The following is a 20457-nucleotide window of genomic DNA, read 5'->3' as shown; positions in this document are numbered from 1 at the left end:
GATCATGCCATTGCACTTCAGCCTGGGCCACAAGAGCAAAACTCCATCTCAGAAATGAAATCAAGTCTTGCTTAAATTTTATTTAAAACGGTGTCACTCTGAGGTTGGGGACAAAATCAAGGCAGGTGACTTTGGTGGAAAAACCCTCGGTGGTTCCTCATTTTCTGTACAATCAGATAAGACCCAAACTAATGAACACAAGGCTTTTTTCCCACATGTTATTTCCAGTCTCATCCCCTCTGTAACCACAATGTGCTCCGTGCCTGGTCTCCAAAGCTGCTCTCTTTCTTTCCCCAACACAGCATGCTCTTGCTGTCCTCTGTGCCTGAACACATTCAATTCTTCCTGCCTGGGAGACCCCTGGTTCCCCTCTCCCACTTGTCCTCTCCTCCTGCTGAGCTCTCAGTTATCCTTAAAGGCCCAGCGAGCACTCTGAGGGCCTCTGGGAAGCCTTCTCTGACTCCCTGAGGTAAGGTTTTTGTTTCTTCCCCTGGACTCCAAAAAATCTTAAACATCTATCTAGTAAGAAACCATTATAGGTTGAATTGTGGCTCCCGAAAAAGGTTATGTTGAAGTCTTAACTTCTAGTGCCTTAGTGCGGGACTCTGTAGTCTTTATAGACTAATCGAGTTAAAATGAGGTCATTTGGGTGGGCAGTAATCTAAAATGACTGGTGTCCTTATAAAAAGGTGAGTAGTGTTAGGCCAGGTTCTGTGGCTCACGCCTGTAATCCCAGCACTTTGGGAGGCTGAGGCAGGTAGATCACGAGGTCAGGAGTTCAAGACCAGCCTAGGCAACATGGAGAAACCCTGTCTCTACTAAAAATACAAAAATTAGCCAGGTCTGGTGGTGGGCGCCTGTAATCTCAGCTACTTGGGAGGCTAAGGCAGGAGAATCACTTGAACCTGGGAGGCAGAGGTTGCAGTGAGCTGCGATTGTGCCACTGCACTCCAGCCTGGGTGAGACGAACAAGACTCCGTCTCAAAAAAAAGACTGCGGGGGCAGCGGGGTAAAGAGAGAGAGAGAGACATCCACACAGGGAGAAGATGCAAGATTTGAGTGACGCAACTGCAGGCCAAGGAGTGCCAAAGACCACTGGCGAATCACCAGCCAGGGAGAGGCAAGGACAGGTTCCCCTATGGGCTTCAGAGGGAGCACGGCCCTGCTGACACCTTGATCTTGAATTTCTAGCCTCCGGAACTGTGAGACGCTACCTTTCTGTTGTTTCACATCACTCTGCTTGTGGTGCTTTGTAAGAGCAGCCCTAAGAGTTGTCTTCTAAAAATTTAGACTAATCAATGACTAATACAGACATTGACCAACTAGAGCTAAAACAACTCTCCATGTCTGACCTTGGGTTAGATAGACACAGACAGTTGTTTTAATTGGTCTATGGTCATAATAATTTTAATAAATTTTACTATCTATCTGGACAGTGGTCCCCCAGTAATATCCCCTGTGGGGGCCAGGGCTTTGGCTTCCTAAAGGTTCACTGAAAAAATCACTGAAATGAGGCAGACTGATAAATAGGGGAAAAGGCATACAAATTTACTTAATATGCATGCACAGGTACCTTCAGAACGAAGACCCCATAATAGAGGGGAAATTGTCCTTTTTTATGCTTAGGTTTAGCGCACGATGGACAGCCATGCAGAAATAAGATCAGAGGGGAGGGGTCTGATCTAACACTAACAGGCTGAGTGGGGAACCCAGACAGGCCTGTCTGTCTAGATTCTTCTTGGCCTTTCTGAGCAGTGTTCCTTCCTGCTGGGTGCAGGGCAGGCCCTCTCTAGAATCAAGGCCTTATGACCTACAGTCAAACAATGTAGGTCAGATAATTTCTTTACGGCCTGTTTTTACACGGAATATTTTTAGGTTTTATGGCTGGCTTTCTGTGGGGGAAAAGAGGTTCTGGTTTCTAAGACCCACCTTGGGGAAGACAATCCTAGTTTCTATGGCGCCTCAGGGGACAGTGGGACTGAGGGATGGGGGGCAGTAGAAAGTCAGAGAAAAACTTTTGCTTCTGATGCTGCTGCTGAGGCCTTCATTTTGGGGTATTGTTTTCTGGGCCCCAACAGTTCCTCCCCCAAAGAGACTACAGTAAAGATTTAAACGGATTTCCAGTTATTTTTAGATGAGAGACTAATCTATGTTGCAATGTGATACTGTACTGAGACTGGCTACAAGGTCAGAGCAACTGGCTGGCTTTATGTGGGTTACAGACATGTAAAGAGCTTAGCACAATGGTAGAGCAGGTGTTCAAAGAACGGTAGCTAGCATTGTGATGGGCAAAGAGGGAAGGATGAACAGGGCTCAAGGGTCAAGTCAATCTGAGGAGTTGATTAACCCAAGAAGTCTAAAGTTAATACATGAAGATGCGAACCGCAAATGGAGTCCAGGGGTCTTTGGGCCAGAGGTGCCTCTGACTTCCCTGACTGGGTGGGAACCGGCACCTGGGGAGACCCATCCCTGGGAGCAACTGTCCAGTAGTGGCTCTGAAGTCTTCCAAAGGCTGAGCCCTATAGCAGGACACAGGTAGTTGAAGGAAGCAGTCCCTGGAAAAATGAGTCTGAGGCCTTTTGTTTGCTGGAGCCAGCGCCAGCAACAGGCAGGTGAAGTGCAATCACGGAGCCCCGTAGGATGATCAGGTCATGGCCATGGCTGATCTGGCCACGCCAGTGGCCTGGGGTGAACAAAGCAAAGAAAAACGACTTCCTTCTGTTTGGAGCAAGAGAATCATGAAGGGTTTTGTGTTCCCAGGGCAAGAGCTTGCTAGTGGGCTCTTCCCTTGTCCTTCTGCTCTGTGCGAAGATGGGAAGTAGAGCTCTGAGAAAGTAGAATAAAGGCTGAAAAGGTAACAAAAGACCTTTTCTTTAATTGAATTGAGCAGAATATAAGTGTCTCTGAAAAATAAAAATGTTCTGTTAAAAATGAGACTGTTCTGTCAAGAATTCTGATTTACTCATAAACTGTAGGAAGGGCTCTTGATGCCACGCTGAGATTGAGGAGGGATGAATGACAATAAAGATCAGTTGGGAGAGTACCAGGTGGCTTTCAAAGATTTCTTTTCCCCCAAACTCCCCTACTAAAATCTGCCTCAGAGCAGGAGGGGAGACAGGTAAAGTTTTATTTTTCATGTGGGGGTGGAGTTCAGAGCATTCATGGTACTGTAATGCTTCTTAATTCACATCACTGAATCTCAACAGGGTACCATTGGCACTTGGTGCAGGAGGAATCTTTGTTGTATGGGACCGTTCACCCACGGCAATGGCCTACCCACTGAATGCCCAGCCTCAGCCCCAATCATCGCGAGAATCACGACAACGTGCCAGCTCTGAAGGGCCCCTACACATTTCCCAATGCCGACTTCCAGGAGGTGTGGAACAGCTCCTGGGGAGAAGTGCTGACTCACATATTTGGTGAGCCTCTATTTCCTTCTGCACATACACCAAGATGACATAATTAAAGCTGGTAAATGGACAAAGGGACCACTCACTGCTGTACATCTGGGTACACTGGTCTGTGTGGGCCTGAATGGGGGTACCAGCGACAGATACGGTGATCTGAACTGATGGTCACAGTGGGTTCAACAGTGACCCCTCAAAAGATATGTCTATGTCCTAACCCCAGAACCTGTGAATGTGACCTCATTTGGGGAAAAAGAAGGTGGAGGACTTTGCAAATGTAATTAAGGATCTCAAGATGAGATCACTCTGGACTATCTGAGTGGCCCCAAATCCAATGATAAGCATCCTTATAAGACAGACACAAAGAGAGAAGGCCATGTGAAGATAGAGGCCGAGGTTGGAGTGAGGTAGCCACAAGCCACGAATGCCTAGAGCCACCAGAAGCTGGGAAAGGCAAGGAGGGGTCATCCCCTAGAGCCTTCAGGGGAACTGAGTTCCTCCTGGCACCTTCCTTTGGGATTTCTGGCCTCCAGAATTGTGACAGAATCACCGCTGTTGTTGTAAGCCACCAGGCTGGTGATAATTCGCCATGGCAGCCACAGAAACCCGATACCTTGTTATATACATCCTGAGTTCGCAACATATGTAAGGGATCATTCTCAAAAAAAGCCATTGAAGAACAAAATAATAATAGTGAGCATAACTTAACACCATGAAAGCATTCATTTTGAGGTGATAAAAGTCTCTAACAAGGACATTCAGCAAGGCAATCACTGGATTAAAAATAGAAATGAAAGCCCAGGAACCTGACTACCAATTTGTGGATGTGATGAATGTGAGCGTGTAGATCCACAGAGGTCCGGAACCCGCGTGTCTGCCTTGTGCTGGCCTCTGTAGGTGTCTGTGTGGAGGTGGGCCAGCCTGCAGAGCACACACAGGAAACGGTGTGTGTGTGGTGGGGGGGGCGTGCAGAAGGAGGAGGTCCTTGTGAATATACCTTTTTAAGTATCATCTCGGCACTGGGTTGTGGTTTCCTGTTTGAACCCTTTCCTCTTATTTAGGGACCCTTTTCATGCATGGGAGGCTAGCCTTGTGTGGTTCCATTTATTCTCTTTAGGGTAACCTTTCTTTCAGAAATGGCAACTTACCAAGACAGGTAACCTCCTCCTCCCTTCCTCTTGCACTGAGACTTTGGGCCCTACTCTAGCAGCATCTGAAGGAGGGTGACAGGGATTGTTCCAGATACAGAGAGAACCTGAGCCAATGGTTTGTGGGCCAGACGGCTCTTCCAGGCACAGGGAACTGTCGCCCTGGCCTGAAGAAGAGAAAAAAGAGGGAAAGGGAGGAGAGGGAGAGTGGAAGAGGGGATCGTGGAGGAGGAGGAGGCGGCGGCAGTGGCAGAGAAGAAGGAGAAAGAGGAGGAGGAGAGGAAAAGGAAGGAAGGAAGAAAGGAAGGAAGGGAGAGAGAGAGAGAAAGAAAGAAAGAGAGAAAGAGAGATGTTCCGGTCACCTTGAGCTGCTCTAACAAATCACCCAGACTGGGCGCCTTAAACAACAGGCATTTATTTCTGAATAGCTCTGGAGCTGGGAGTCCAAGATCAAGGTACAGCAGATTTGGTTCTTGGTGAGGGCTTCCTCATTTACAGAGCGACACCTTTTCCTTGTTTCCTCACATGGTGATGGGGAGAGAGAGAGAGAGGAGGGAGGAAGAGGAGGCAGAGAAGGAGGAGAAAGGGGAGGAGGAGAGGAAAAGGAAGAAAGAATGGAAAAGGAAGAAGAAAGAAGAAGAAAGAAAGAAGAAAGAGGAGGAGGAGGAGGAGCAGCAGCGAGAGTCGAAGGGAGCGGCCCTGTGTGGGCACGTCTGTGTACCGCTCTGCCACTTGTTTTCAGAGTGTCATCTTACCCTTTTCCCAGACAAGCAAATTAGCACGTTAGAGAAAAATATAATGATATGAGCCTCTGCTTGCTCCAGAGATTCGGAGCTCCTAAACAAACACAATTTCCTATGAATATCAAACAAAAAGGAAACAGAAAATCCAGAACAAAATCACTTTATCATTGTTCTCTGCAACACCTGCCTAATTTCTTTTAGGTCCTAGGCACAGGGGCCACTGCTTATTCACATAGCTTTTTACAACATAGAGAAATCACCACAAAGCTACTACATCTATGGAGGAAAAAAGTGGAGAATAAAGACCAAAACATGAAATCAGCAGATATGCATGGAGTGACTGTGTTTTGGAAATGTATCGCCATGAGGGCTGTGCCAGGGTGATTTGCGACTGCTTCTATTTGATCAGACACTGCTATGTGGGGGTGTTGGGATCTCAGGAGTGTTCTTGAGAAAGGACAAGTGCTTGGCAAATATGAAGGAGCTGGCAGAATTCTGAGTGCTGGGAAAATGGGGAAAGGAAGATACAAAGATGGAAGTAGAAAAATCCTTCAAAGGACAACGCCAAGCTAGGAAAGGAGAGTGCAAAAAGAAGTGAGGAAGCAGAGAGGAGGGGCTGCTCCAGGAGGGTCCCAGGCAAGGAAGGTGGGCTTGGACTCCCACCTGGACACCCTGGACCCTGCCTCCCCACATAGGCACTCTACAGCAAAGCTGTTCCTCTGCATGTAAACCCAGCCCCACTCCCACAACCTATGAGTGACATGAGATTGTGCTTTTTAAAGATAACTTGGGAGACTTAATAGGAAATGCATTGGAGAAAGGCAAGCATGGATGTGGGGAGATGTTATGTGGCTATTACAGTGAATCAAGTGAGAGATGACAGTGGCTTAAATTGAGGTTGTAGCCATGAAGATGATGATGGTGACCTGTTCTCATAAGATCTATGTTTTCCTGTAGGAGCATGTGCCTCAAATTGTGAAGGTTCATTCATTAGTTTGAGTCCATGTCAGTCTCACTCTTGACAAGGAAGCCCTATGAAAGCAGGGAGCACCTGTGTTTTGGGATACACTAACACCCTAGGCCATGCCAGCATGGTGCCAGGCACACAGGACCCAATCAACATTTGTGGGGTGGATGATGGAGTAATTCAGAACCCTCTCCCAAATATCTCATTCGCAGCCATGGCTTCAACCACCAGATGGTTGGACTGACCTCACTCAAATGTCTATGACCAAACTGGTTTCTTCCTCCAGAATTATGTATCCAAGTATCTATTCAGCATTTCCATGTGAAGATCTTAATGTGTCTCAATTGTACTCTCAGAGGTCCAAAACTGAGCTTGTCAACTCCCCACTCCCCAGTGGCTTTCTCCTCCAGGGTTTTTCATCTTAGGGAAAGAGACCCTGACCACTCAGACCAGGGCTGCCATTCTTCACACCTCCCTCTTCCTTGTTCCTGAATCTCCTGTCATTACAAAAGCCTTTCATTTCCATCTCCTCAGTTCTGTGGATTATAATCACTTCTCTCCATTGATCACAGTGGTTAAGAATGCAGGTTTTAGAAGTACATTGCCTAGGTTTAAAAGAAAGCTTCACCCCTTATTTGCAATTTGCTTAAATCTTCTGCATAGTTTCCTTATATATGAAGTGGAAATAGTAACAATTTGTGCTTTATTGGGTTCTTTTGAGAAGTTAATAAGATAATGCATAGTATTGCTTTCCAACGTGCTAGCTGCCATCACCACTACCACCATCACCATCATCATCACTACCATCACCATCATCAGTTACCACCACCATCATCACTACCATCACCATCATCAATCACCATCACCATCACCATCACTACCATCACCATCATCAATCACCATCACCATCATTAGTCACCATCACCATCATCAATCACCATCACCATCACTCTGTCCACGGCTATAATCTTAATTCAAGCTACTGTCATCTCTCATTTGATTCACTGTAATAGCCACCTCACATTTCCCCACATCCACTCCTGCCTTCCTCCAATGCACTTTCCATTATGTAACCCAAGTGATCTTTAAAAAGCATGATCTCATGTCATTCATAAGTTTAAATTATATCAGTGGCTTCCCACAAGAGATGGAATAAGAGAGAGATCCAAGATGGCTGATCATTAGCAGCTCGGGCTCCTAGCTCCCAGTGAAAGCGCAGAGAACGAGAGGATGCCACCCTTTCAGAAGAATATTTGTTGCTCACGGACTAGGAGATTCCCAGCAGAGGAGCCCCATGTGTCGCCAGGGTGACTCTTGTGGCCTGCGCGGCGGTTTTGCTGGTGCCTTAGCGCGCCAGTTTTTGGTGCAGAGTCCGGAGATTCCCCGGCAGAAAAGCACCATCAATCTTAACACCGCTATTTTGACCGGCGCAGTGGACTGCTCAGATTTTGGTGCTGGAAATCAACAAGTTGGACGTCTGCTCAGAGACCTAGTTAGAAAGTCGGTAATTACAAAGACAACAGACGGGTAAATATATAATGAAGGGAAGAAATCAGCATAAAAAGGCAGAGAATACTCAAAATCAGAATGCCTCTCCCTCTACAGGGGATCGCAATTCCTCATCGGTAACGGAACAAGGCTTAATAGATTACGAGTGTGTTCCAATAACAGAAGCAGGCTTCAAAACGTGGGTGATAAGAAACTTCTGTGAATTAAAAGAACTTGTTCTAACCCAATGCAAAGAAACTAAGAACCTTGAAAAAAGGTTTGATGAAATGTTAACGAGAATGGACAATTTAGAGAGGAATATAAGTGAATTGATGAAGCTGAAAAACACAACACGAGAACTTCGCGAAGCATGCACAAGTTTAAACAGTCGAATTGATCAAGTAGAAGAAAGGACATCAGAAGTCGAGAGCCAGCTCAGTGAAATGAAACGAGAAGACAAGATTGGAGAAAAAAGGATGAAAAGGAATGAGCAAAGTCTCCAGGAAATATGGGACTATGTGAAAAGACCTAATTTACGTTTGATAGGTGTACCTGAATGTGATGAAGAGAATGAATCCAAGTTGGAAAATACTCTTCAGGATATCATTCAGGAAAATTTTCCCAACCTGGCAAGGCAGGGTAATATTCAACTCCAGGTAATACAGAGAACACCACAAAGATATTCTTCAAGAAGACCAACCCCAAGGCACATAATTGCCAGATTTATTAGGGTTGAAATGAAGGAGAAAATACTAAGGGTAGCCAGAGAGAAAGGTCAGGTTACCCATAAAGGGAAACCTATCAGACTTACCGCAGATCTCTCAGCAGAAACCCTACAAGCCAGAAAAGAGTGGGGACCAATATTTAACATCCTTAAAGAAAAAAACTTTCAACCCAGAATTTCCTATCCAGCCAAACTAAGCTTTATAATCGAAGGAAAAATTAAATCCTTTGCGAACAAACAAGTACTTAGAGAGTTCACCACCACCAGGCCTGCTTTACAAGAGCTTCTGAAAGAAGCACTATACATATAAAGGAACAAACAATATCAGCCTTTCCAAAAATATATAAAAAAGAAAAGAACATTAACACAACAAAAAATTTACACTAACTAATGGGCAAAACAGCCAGCTAGCATCAAATGCTAGTATTAAAGTTATATATATTCTAATTGGATAAAAAGCCAAAACCAATTGCTATGCTGCATCCAGACCCATCTCACATGCAACGATACACAAAGACTCAAAACAAAGAGAAGGAGGAAGATTTATCAACCAATCAGAGAGTAAAAATAAACAAATAAAAAGCAGGAGATGCAATTCTCGCCTCTGATAAAGTAGACTTTAAAGTAACAAAGAGCAAAAAAGGCAAAGAAGGACATTACATAATGGCAAAAGGATCAATGTAACAAGAAGAGCTAACGATTTTATAGATCAACGAGACAGAAAATTAACAAGGACATCCAGGACTTGAACTCAGACCCGGAACAAGTAAACTTAATAAACATTTATAGAATTCTCCACTTCAAATACATAAAACATACATTACCACCTCACACCTATTCCATAAGTGACTACATAATTGGAAGTAAATCACTCCTCAGTAATCGCATAGCATTTCATAGGTTTAAATGAAATATTGGTTGGCTGCTCGTTTGTTATTTTCTCCCTTATTCCTTCCTGTTTACATCAAGTATAATTATTGGTATAAAAGAGGTTTTCAATACCCATTACTAAACTGCATTCTAGCCTGGGCAAGAAAGCAATACTCCCATTCTCTCTCTCTCTTTCTCTTCCTTTTTCGTCCTCTTCTTTATTCTTTTTCTTTCTTTCTTTCAAAAAAAATAAATAAAAAAAAGAAAAAGAAAAAGAAAGAAGCAAACAGAAACCACTCAGGCTCCCTCCTCCAGAAAAAAAAAAAAAAAAAAAAGAAGTGGAATAAAAACCAAAATGGTTAACATGGTTTAAATAACCCAACTCCAACAATTCTTAGTCTCAAACCTGCTATGTGCCTTCCCACTTCAGGACCTTGATATATGCTGTTCCCTCCACAGTGAACACTGTTCCTTTAGCCTTCCCTTCTTTCTTTTCCTTCTTGGTCAAAACCTCTCTTAAGTGTTCTGCCCCATCTCTGCACTAAAATTGCCCAAACAAAGATTATTCATGGCACCTGCAGCTAAAGCCATTCACTTATTTCTAACCTTATCTGCTGTCCTTTCTGAGCATCTAACACAGCCAGCCAGTATTTTCCTTAAAGCCCTCTCTGCCTTGAGCTCCTCAGACTCTATTCTCCTAGTTCTCTTGTTTGACTGACTCTTGTTTTTCCCTTCATTTGCTGCTCTTTCTGTATCAGCCTTTTAGAAGTCAATTTCCCCAGGTTTCCTACCTGGATCTCTTTTCGTTCTATTCTACTCATTCCTTGTGGGTCATTCTACCCATTTGCATGGCATCCATTGCATGACACCCAAATCTTGTCTCTAGATTCCTTCTCCCTGCTGAGCTCCAGACCCAAGTTCCTCCATGGAGGTGTTTCATAAACACTTTAAGCACAAGGCATGTAAAGATGAAATCTCAGAACACCTTCCCTTTCTGTTTGGATCTCAATGAATAGTACGAACACCCATTTAGTTGCCCAGCAAAAGCCTGAGTCATTTTTCTCTCCTTCCTTCTTTCTCTCCATATATCTAATCATCAAATTCTATTGACTCTGCCTCCTTGATGGGCTCAATTCTGTTGACTTCTTTCTATTCCCATTGTCACTCCCTTAGTCCAGGTCCTCATTATTTCCCTCTTGTGGTATGACCACAGTCTCCTAACCCATCTCCCATTCACCAGTCTTTTTTTTTCCCTCCAATCCTTTTTTCTCTGCTGTCAGAGTTTAGGGGAAGAAAAATCCCTAAATGATTGTCTATAGATCTAGTGGTATAGCTTTTAAAAGAAGGGTTTCTGTAGGCAAATAAGAAATTGTTTATTTAAGAAAATATCACCTCTGTGGCCCCTCTCAGTGACTGACCAGGCATATCAGCCTATTTAAGGTTCTGAGAAGTCTTGCTGCAAAAGAACCTGTTCAGAACTGTTTAACCAAGCATTTCCCAATCTTTCTGACCACACATTCCCTTCCCGAGGGCATACTTCTTAACATCTTGCAGAACACCATGTTGCTGTTTTAAAATGCAAATCTGATCATCTTACTTCTTTATTTGAAAATGAGACAGATACCTGGATAGACACCAAAAGATGACAATTCGCACTTTATGCTCTGGGCAATTAGAGACGCTTGGAGATTCCTGAGCTGGGTAATAACCTAATACCCACATAACCAACAGCTTCCAGTTGTGGGTGCTGCTATGTGCTTTGTGCTTCTCAACCATCACCTCCAATCCTTACAGCATGACGATCCCTGGGTGAGGAGGTGAGCATGATATCTGGGTGAGGAGATGGAACCCCAGATCAGTTAAGCATCAGGTCCCAGGCCACACAACCAGTAAGGATGGAGCAGGACTTGGCAAGAAGTCTAGGTGGCTTTAAGGCTACAGCTGTTTGCAATAAACAGGTGACATTTTGCCTGCAGGGACATTGGAAGCAGGAAAAATCAGAAGGCTTGGACATATTCCTAGAAGTCAGTCACTTCCTCTGTTCTCCACCTTCGCTCCCCCAACCCCAGATACTGCATCAAGCCATTCTTCTTAAGCCTGGGTCTCATCGCTTTTTCCATAGGCCCGTGGTGTACTTTCACCCCTTAAACACCCAGCAGGGTATCATACAACTACAGAAACATCTTGCCCCTGCTTATTCCCCAATGCCTGCCCAGTTCCAAACTTCTGTGCCTGATATTGTAGGCCCTTCATTCTCTGCTGTCAACTTTACTTTTTGATCTTGGCTTTAGATATTATTCTAAATATAATCCATACTCCAGTCAAACTGAACTACTTACTGTTCAGAGACTTCCCTGTCTTTCTTCATGCTGTTCCCTCCTCTTGGAAAGCCTCCTCCTGTCCCCAGTGTCACTGCTTTAAATCCTACCTCTTTTTCAGGACCTTTTCACTGCTGACTCCATGGAGCATGTCCTAATCCGAACCAACCAGCTGCTCTCTGTTTTTCAGCACAAAAGAACAATGAGGTGCTCTTCCCTAAACTTGGAAATCAGGTTAACTTCTGAAAATTAAACTAGTAAAATTCACAGTGGATGGCATCAGCTCTTTGCAATGATATACCCAAAGGAAGACTCATGAAGTGGATAAAGATATAGAAAAACGTCCTCCCGGAGAAAGATGACCAGGGCTTACTCCCAGGACACAGTTGTGCTTCTATGTCAGAAATCATAAGATGAGCAAACAAGGCCCTAATCAAATCAGTTACAGGAAACAGAGAGAGCCAATCAAACCATAATCAATGTTGATAACTGGCCCTGACAGTGACCTAATCAATTACACTGTGCTCTGGTTGTGGAAGCGCAGCATGAAATACAGCAGACAGAAGACAGCCAGGATGATGAGGCCAGGGTGCAGCAGCCCGAACCAAAGGAGACATTCGAGAAGTCTGGGGACACTGGCTTTCAGGACATGGGAAGCATTGGCCATGAGCTGGAGATAGCTCATCCCGTGTCCTCAGACCTGATTAGCTTTCCCGAAAGTTCCTGCTTCCTTTGTTCAAATTACCAACTAAGCAACCTTCTGAGAACCAATCTGGCTTTCTCACCCATCATCAGAAAGGGGTGCTCTGGGCAGAGGCAAGGTATGTCCTCAGTGTATCTACTCATGGGGATGCTGGGAATATTTCATGGAATAATGTGTATAGAGGGATTGGCCCAGGCTCCACACAGTAATTGTTCGGTAAATGTAGGTGACTGAGATTAGTTCAGCATGGTGGAACTCTGCTTATGATGAGCATTTTACATACATTTGGTTAAGGCGAACTAGTGTCCTGAGGTCCAGGTGCCCTGATGAAGGTGGATACCTGGACCTGCAAAACAGATGTTGCGATTCTGGGCAGGAGTGAGCAAAGGGGTGTGTTGCCAGGTCGGGCTCGTTAACCCTTCACCTGGCCCAAAGCGTCTCTACTTCATTACCATCCTCTAAGCGTCCACGAATTCCTTCCTCCACGTGCTCAGCACACAAGTCTTAAACCAATTTTGTTCTATTTTTCATGCAACCATTTGTGTATCTCTAATTCCTATTTCACCAGAGTGTAAACTTTTTGAGGACAGGAGCTTTTAAGTCCTTCACAGAGCTTCAAGTCTCATAAATACTTGGTAAGTTGAAATGAATTGAATCAGAGGCCAAAAAAAGATCTGGGGTTCAAACAAAGACCACAACATGTCTTTCCCAGGTTCCTCGAGAAATAGTATGCAGACCCCTGGAGAGAAGGCCTGGTGATGCAGGCTGGGCACATCTCTCTGATGCCATCTCACCTCTTCGACCCAGGGTGGATATGGGAGAGCCACGAGGATGCAGGAGAGCTGCTCAGCTGCCCAGGAAGAAGACAGAGGGACAGACAGATGGACAGAGCAGACGCCTTCACACTTACCCGGATCTCTGTCTGGACAGTGCATTTGACCAGTTTGAAATTCTTCCCGGGATTGAAGCTGTTGCTATAGAAGCAGACCTTGAGGATACGCACGTCTTCCTTTTCCACATCTACTGGTACCACCACCATGGGCTCTGCGGGGCCTTCGGGCCGGCGTAATGTGCCCAACTTTACTCGACTCAGGGGCTCAGACACCCCAGACATCCTCTCAGACAGCGGCTAAGACCGGCACATCGCAGTCCTGCAGAGACAGCAGAGGGTCAGCCCTAAAAGAGCCCCGCACAGGCCCACACACCTTGTACCCCAGGAACGGCACCCATCGAGCTCCAAGACCGACACAAATGCTATATATTCTCCCACTCGCAAAAGCTCCCCTGCAAGGCACCCGGTTCTCTCGGCTGGGAAAGCTGCAGCAGGAAGGGGCAAGTTTCAGAAGCATCCAGGTATGAAACCCAGATGTAGAGCTTTCATGCCTATGAGGTCTGTCTCCTGGAAGCCCCTCTCCCTGACCCATTCCTCCCTCCACACTGGTACCCAGGCAAAGGGCCCACACTTAGCAAAGGCAGCTGTGAGAGGAGGCGGTCGCAGCTTGGTTCCAAGGTACAGCTGAGCAGAAAAAGCAAAGAGCGAGACAGTAGAAAATAGCAGGAGAGGAACAGGGACAGCGGAAAAGCCAAGAAGAAACAGAATGGGAGAACAGGGGTGCCCGAGGGAACAGGAATGGAGAAGTCAGGAAAGGGCCCAGGTGGAGGGCCAAGCTGTCAACCGATGCCGTCCGCCTCCACCCTCAGCTGCCAGCAAGAACTTTCAGGGTGGGAGGCCTCTGTCCGACGGGAACCCAGCACATAGAACATCGCTCATCACACGCAGAAGGATTCAAGAGGAACAGTGCTCTGTCCAGCAGCCCTGTGGGGAAGGGCATTCTGCACCTGGGAGGGAGGGCCCCTAGAAGACCCAGTCCAGTTACAGCCTGGGTTGACACAGACGTAGACAATGAGAATCCTAGGAATGTGTAGTTCACCTGGAATCTCAGCAACATTGGTCCTGGCCTCTAGATCCAGTACAATTCAGTAGGGTTTATCTCCTCCTGATCTAAAGCAGGGAATGCTCAAAGGAAAAAGTGGAAGTTCTAGCTCTGGATGGGTGGCATCAGCGTTGGCTCCATATAATCACTGGGAAGCTTTCAGAAACCCTAAACCAAGCGCTGTCCTCAGAGACTGCCGTCAAATCGGTCTGGGTTGAGCACTGACATATTTGTTTCCCAGAATTTTTCCAACGTTTGGCCTGGGTTGGAAACCACTGTTCTAGAATGAGCTTAGCTCTTATCCTGAAACCCCTTCTTAAATAAAAAAATCCCCTTTCTAAGAACAGACTGTGATTTTAGGGGGGGATTCCTTTTTGTCCCATCATTTAGTTGGGAGCAAAATGATAGAGTTGGCAATGTGAAAATACCAACATGGAGTCACATATTTGAAAAGTGGCATGAGTGCCTATATTTACTTATTTACACTGTGCTAGATGCTAGGAAAGAAAGATTTAGATAGCCATTAGCTTCAAAGAGCCATTCCTTTTTAAAAAAGTGAATGTGTATTATGAAGATGCAAAATAGAGGCAAGGATGAGAGAAGGAGCCAGGCATGTCCTTTGGATCAGGGGCAGGAGGACAGTAGGCAGCACCAAGCTCAGAGTCCACAGGGGTAGCAAAATGTGGCACGGGACCTACAGAGAGAAGAATGTGCATCTGCATATATATATATATATATATATATATTTTTTCTTATCTAAAAGATATATATATATATTCTAGAAATATCTGTCTATTCTAGAGGTATCCATACCATTTTCCAACAAACATCTGCTGGACATGTCCTGTGTGCCAATACTCTGCTATGTGGTGAAGATGTATTGCAGATCCCCTGGAGGAATCTTCCAGGCTCCTGGAATACATCTTCACTACATAGGAATCCAGGGGAAGTCATTTGAGAGGTAACCCCAGGAAACATCAGAGAAATGATGACAGGGAGGAGAAAAAGGTCAAAAGAGTGATTAAGTGAGTTATTCCTTGGGAAACTGCAGTTTAACCATGCTGGGAACTCTAGGAGCCAGGATAGAATGTATCCCACCCAGAGAGGGAGGGATCTGGGGTATTTATACACCATTCTTAGAGTCATTGTTCCAGCATATCCAGTCAGTTCTGCACAAGGGAGGGCTGAGGACATCCTCAGGCACAGAGGTGCACAGCTGGCGGCAGGCGGGTGGAAGAGAGGATGGCACTGAAATGGGAGGGCCCAGGGGGACACAGGATCTCGGGAGAACACAGATCTCAACTCCATGCCATCTTCCCTCACACTCATCTTGCCTGTGTCCTGGTCCCAGCTCATTTTCTGACTGGCTTTAAAATCTTGTGCAAGTAACTTAACCTCTCCTGGCCTCATTTTGGGTAATGCTGCCTACCTTGTTTTCCTTATAGAAGGGCGGTGAGGATCAAGTGAGAAAACGGTGAGTTAGTTCATTGTATCTGATCAAGTGGGATACCAGTGAAAGGCTCAATCGTCATGACTATTTTCACTTGTCTTTTTTCCAAAATCTTGTCTGATGACCTGTATTCCCTGTATCTTGCTCCCCTTCTGCCTGTGCTCCAGATGAAAAACAAATTCTACTTTGCAACACTTGCCAATTTCTGTGGTGTAAAAATTCCCACCATAACTGACCTTTGGGTACCAATGCACATCACTGAATGCTGAGTTAGGAAGAGATGAGAACCATCTGCCGACTCCAGCTCCTGTTCTTGATGGCAGAACTTGCTCATGACTCCAAATTTTGTCTGATTATTTGAATTACTCGTCAACAGTCTATCTCTGGCCTTTAATGATCACAAAATCCTCTGATGCTCAACTCATGAGCCAAAAGCCCCGCCCCTTTCTCCAGACCTTCTTCCTGGCTCTCCAAGCCCTGGCATTCATTCCGTCCTCCCTGCTTCCTGGTCTGCCCCAGACCTTCGGAGCAGAATCAGAGGAGACTACATTTTGTGGCACTAGTGAAAACCCTGGCTCCGAGCCATCCTGGGCTTTGGTTTGCCTCCTGGCCCCCAAATCTGCCAAAGTCAAAGTCAAAGAATAACAAACACGAGGAAATGGGCTCAAATTAAACAGGAAAAGTTCTGATTGGCTGTAAGAACTTCTGGGCCAAAATCTGCAAAGGGTACTACAGGAGGCTGGACAATCTCTGAGTTCTTAAGATCTTCAGGAAGAAAATAAATTACGTTCTTCCTGAATGGCAAGACATCGACCTGCCTGCAGGAGGGGGAAATGAAGCAGCATTTAACTCCCTTCCAGATACACCAGGTTGTAACTGTACCTAGTACTGTGCTCCTGGCACAGGGGAGATGCTAGGGTTACAGAAAAAAATTTCACAGCAAAACTTAACTCTTGCCCTTGAAGACACTGTAGGGTAATGTTACACATTTTGTGTTCAATAAACGGCTTAGCCTCTGGGAGAGGTAGACACCAGAGGTGATGCTGGGCATCGCAAACATAAAATGCATGGTCTTGAGGACTCAAAGTTCTGTTCCTGGCCGGGCACAGTGGCTTACAACTTTAATTCTAGCACCTTGGGAGGCCAAAGCGGGCGGATCACTTGAAGTCAGGAGTTCAAGATCAGCCTGGCTGACATGGTGAAACCCCATCTCTACCAAAATTATAAAAATTAGCCTAGCGTGGAGGCATGTGCCTGTAATCCCAGCTACTTGGGAGGCTGAGACAGAAGAATCACTTGAACTTGGAAAGCAGAGGTTGCAGTGAGCCGAGATGGCGACATTGCACTCCAGTCTGGGGAAAAAGAGCAGAACTCTGCCTCAAAAAAAAAAAAAAAAAAAAAGTTCTGTTCCTGATTTGAGAGAGTGTGGAAAGGGGACCATTAGTCAGAAAGGCCGTATGATGTCAGGGAGAAGGCGCATACATCCGACTCATTCAAACCCGGGTTTAAACTGCTGTCTTTGGGGCTGCCAAGCCATACAACTAGGTCATTACTCACAATGGACTTTGGAGTGTGGCAACATGGCCGCCTGAAGTCTCTGCCACAAACCCACTGTGTGATCCGGAGAAGATAATCTCTGCAGGCCTCAGTTTCTTCTGTTGGGGCATGAGGCCACTATTACTTCTCCTGCAGAATTTTCTGGAGGATCAGAGATTACTTCTGTTACTTCTGTAAACTCCTTGGCACTTTCATTTTTTAAGTGTCCACGGCAGAAGAAAGAATTGGAAATATAATACTAAGACCCACTTTTTAATTTTTAAACTTAAATTTAATTATTATTTTTTTAGAGATAGGGTCTTTCTCTATTGTTTAGGCTAGAATGCAGGGATGTGATCATAGCTCATTACAGCCTCCAACTCCTGGGCTTAGGTGATCCTCCTGCCTCAGCCTCCCAAGCAGCTGGGACTATAGGTACAATGCCACCATGCCTGGTTACATTTTTTTTTTTAAAATAGTGATAGGATCTCTCTATGTTGCCCAGGCTGGTCTTGAACTTATGGCCTCAAGTGATCCTTCCTCCTCAACTTCCCAAAGTGCTGGGATTACAGGTATGAGCCATCATGCCCGGCCTTTAAGCCTTACTTTTAAAAAAATCTAAACTGACATTCCACCAAGTCCCGCATTCCACCATGCACCTGCCCCACCTCCACAGATCACCCCTCCCTCTCCTCTGCTCCTGCACAGTCCCCTGCTTGTCCGGAGAGCACCACAGGCGCCTGCCCGTGGAAGGAGGCCTCCCAGGAGACGGTCAAGTGCAGCCCTTTGGATCTAGCAGAAGTCAGAATGTCACGAGACACACAGTTTATTTCCACTCCGCCTTTGAGTCACTTCCCCTTGCTGTTTCCACATCAACAAGATGGAGATCGCAGCCCTTTCCTATCCCAAAGGCCTGCTGAGTGCAGCCACTTAGCTAATTGGCAATGACCTTGCAGTCTCAGGGAGCCGGTCCTAGGTTTCTGGGCAAGGCTGGGCCCTGCTGGCTCCTCACAGCACCCCCTCCCCAGCCCTCACCCCCTCACCCCTTGGTTCCTGTAGGGCCAGCATTCTGCATGCTCCACGGCCCTCCAGTCCAGCATTCGCTAAATCCCCTCCCTCCTCCCCAAGCCTTTCTCCCCATTACCTTGCAAAGGAGGGAACCAGAAAGGTTGTGATTATTGCCAGCTATAATTCAAAAGGCATTTGTTGAGACTCTACCACGTTTTCAGCTCCCCACCCCCGCACCCATTACCCACCGTGAGTCCCTCTGCTGCCAGCTCTTGCCAGCCCAGAGGCCAGCTGACTTGGTGGGGGGAGGGGGAGTCTTGAATCCCTGCAACTTGCCAGATTTTTATTATCTCCTATTTGACTTCCGGGCTCCACTCTTGCCTCAGTTCTTCAAAAATCAGACTCATCTTGCTTCTTACTTGCCAGGTCATGAATGACTTTTGGCTGTCCTTCCTTCTTTCCTTTCCTCCTCCCTCCTTTCCTTCCTTCCTCCCTCCTTTCTTCTTTCCTTCCTTCTCTCCTCTCTCCGCCTTCCTATGTTTCAGGAGCCATAGCAGATCTGAAGCTATGAAGATAAACAGAAGAGGGAAGAAGGTCCCTATCTGTTAGCACATAATCCAGTAAAAAGAAAAAAGATAAAACAGAACAAAACACCCCAAAACAGCCACAGCCTGCTAAGGTCTCTAAGAGAACTCTAAGCATGGGGCCAGAGGAAAATGGAAGAGAACTTGCCTACTGGGCCTCAGGGTCTCAGGAAAAAGTGACCCCGAAAGATCAGGAAACCCCATAACATGCTGCCTGCAGGGCTGGTCAAGAGGGTGGGCAAGGGGTCGTTTGGAAACGAGACCGGAAGGTGGCAATCTGCTAAGAAATTTTTGAACATCATCCATGGAAAAGCAGATTTTCATTTCAAATATATAAATCTGGCACAGGGAGACAGCCCAGGCATGTGCTGAGAGGCTGCAGGGGCAGCAAGAATAAGTGCCTGGTGTGTGTTTGGACACTGGCAATCCGAGAGAAAGATGCCTTGATTTGTAGCACTTGACAATTTCTCTGGTGTAAACACATCCATTATGGCCGATTTCAAGCCACCAGCATGATAGTACTGAAAGGGGAGCTGGGGAGAAATGGACGCCCCTGGCTTGTGAGAGTTGGTTCCAGCACACCACTGAACAGTGACAGACTCTGAGCAAAAAGGGCAGATCTCAGGGTCCCTGGCCTCAAGCCACCTCTGACCCTTGATGTCCCACTTTGTCCCTATAGTGGTGGCACCACCCAGCCCTTCAAGACAACAATGTACAAGGTCCATGGAGGCATAGAATCTTAGCATGTAGTATGTATACAGTCATGGATAGTTAGGACTTGATTAAGGTATACTAGAACCTTCCTCCAAAGAGTTCCTCTTACTCTCCAGTCCTCTGAAAGTTATTTTCAAAACCACATTCTTTGTCATCTTTAACCCCAAACTAAGTTCTCCTCCACCTTCTCCTCTTCAAATCATGATCTCAGCTTTTTCCTTCCCTCTCAACCTCCAACTCCTGCAAATCTCATGTCTCTCTCTGAGTAAGTTACAAAGTTGGTTGCTGAGCAGGGAAATTTGGTACCATGAAGAATCAATGTTTCAGTGTCTGACTGAGTTCTTCCCCATTTTCTTGAGGTTAATAAGGAGGTCAGATGATAGCAGGTGAATTCCTAGCTGGTCAAACGGTGTCTTCTAAAGACTGCTAATCAAATGTCTGCATTAACTTGGATGGCAGACAGTTGTTTCAATTGCTCTTATTGACACCTTTTAATTGGGTATGAAGGAGCTTGTGGTTATCAAACAAGAAGCATCAAGTTGAGCACAGGATTGAGAGAGATTATGGCTTTAACAGAGGATCAAAAAAAATTCTTGAAATCTTCACAGGCTGGTAAGTCATGCCAAGTTTAACAAAATACAACTTGTGAAGTGGAATAAATGAGCCATTCTTCATGTAGATTAAAAAAAAAGTCTTCCACAGTCTAGGATGAGAAAGATGTGGTTTAGCAGCAGGATGGATTAAAAAATAGGATTTAGGCTAACTGTAAATTCAGTTAGTCACTATGATGTGGCAGCCAAAAAAAGTTAATGTAGTGTTGGGGTTACCAGAAAACTCCTTAAAAAGGATGGTGATTTCCCTCT

General features: G+C 45.6%; 1 protein-coding gene across 1 annotated transcript in view; it reads right to left on the bottom strand.

Annotated features, from left to right (window-relative positions):
* The window catches only part of PTK2B (protein tyrosine kinase 2 beta), a 134990-nt gene that overhangs the window by 50058 nt on the left and 64475 nt on the right, over positions 1-20457 (bottom strand). Inside the window, exon 3 of the mRNA XM_012435144.2 lies at positions 13279-13519. Coding sequence (XP_012290567.1) covers positions 13279-13482 — 204 coding nt within the window. The 5' untranslated portion in view covers positions 13483-13519. The remainder of the gene's footprint in view (positions 1-13278; positions 13520-20457) is intronic.

The sequence above is a fragment of the Aotus nancymaae genome, unplaced genomic scaffold, assembly GCF_030222135.1.
Source record: "Aotus nancymaae isolate 86718 unplaced genomic scaffold, 86718_ANA_hifiasm-v0.15.2.pri h1tg000079l, whole genome shotgun sequence".
Taxonomy (NCBI): domain Eukaryota; kingdom Metazoa; phylum Chordata; class Mammalia; order Primates; family Aotidae; genus Aotus; species Aotus nancymaae.
Note: the sequence above shows the minus strand (reverse complement) of the source record. Positions and strands in the feature narration are given on the sequence as shown.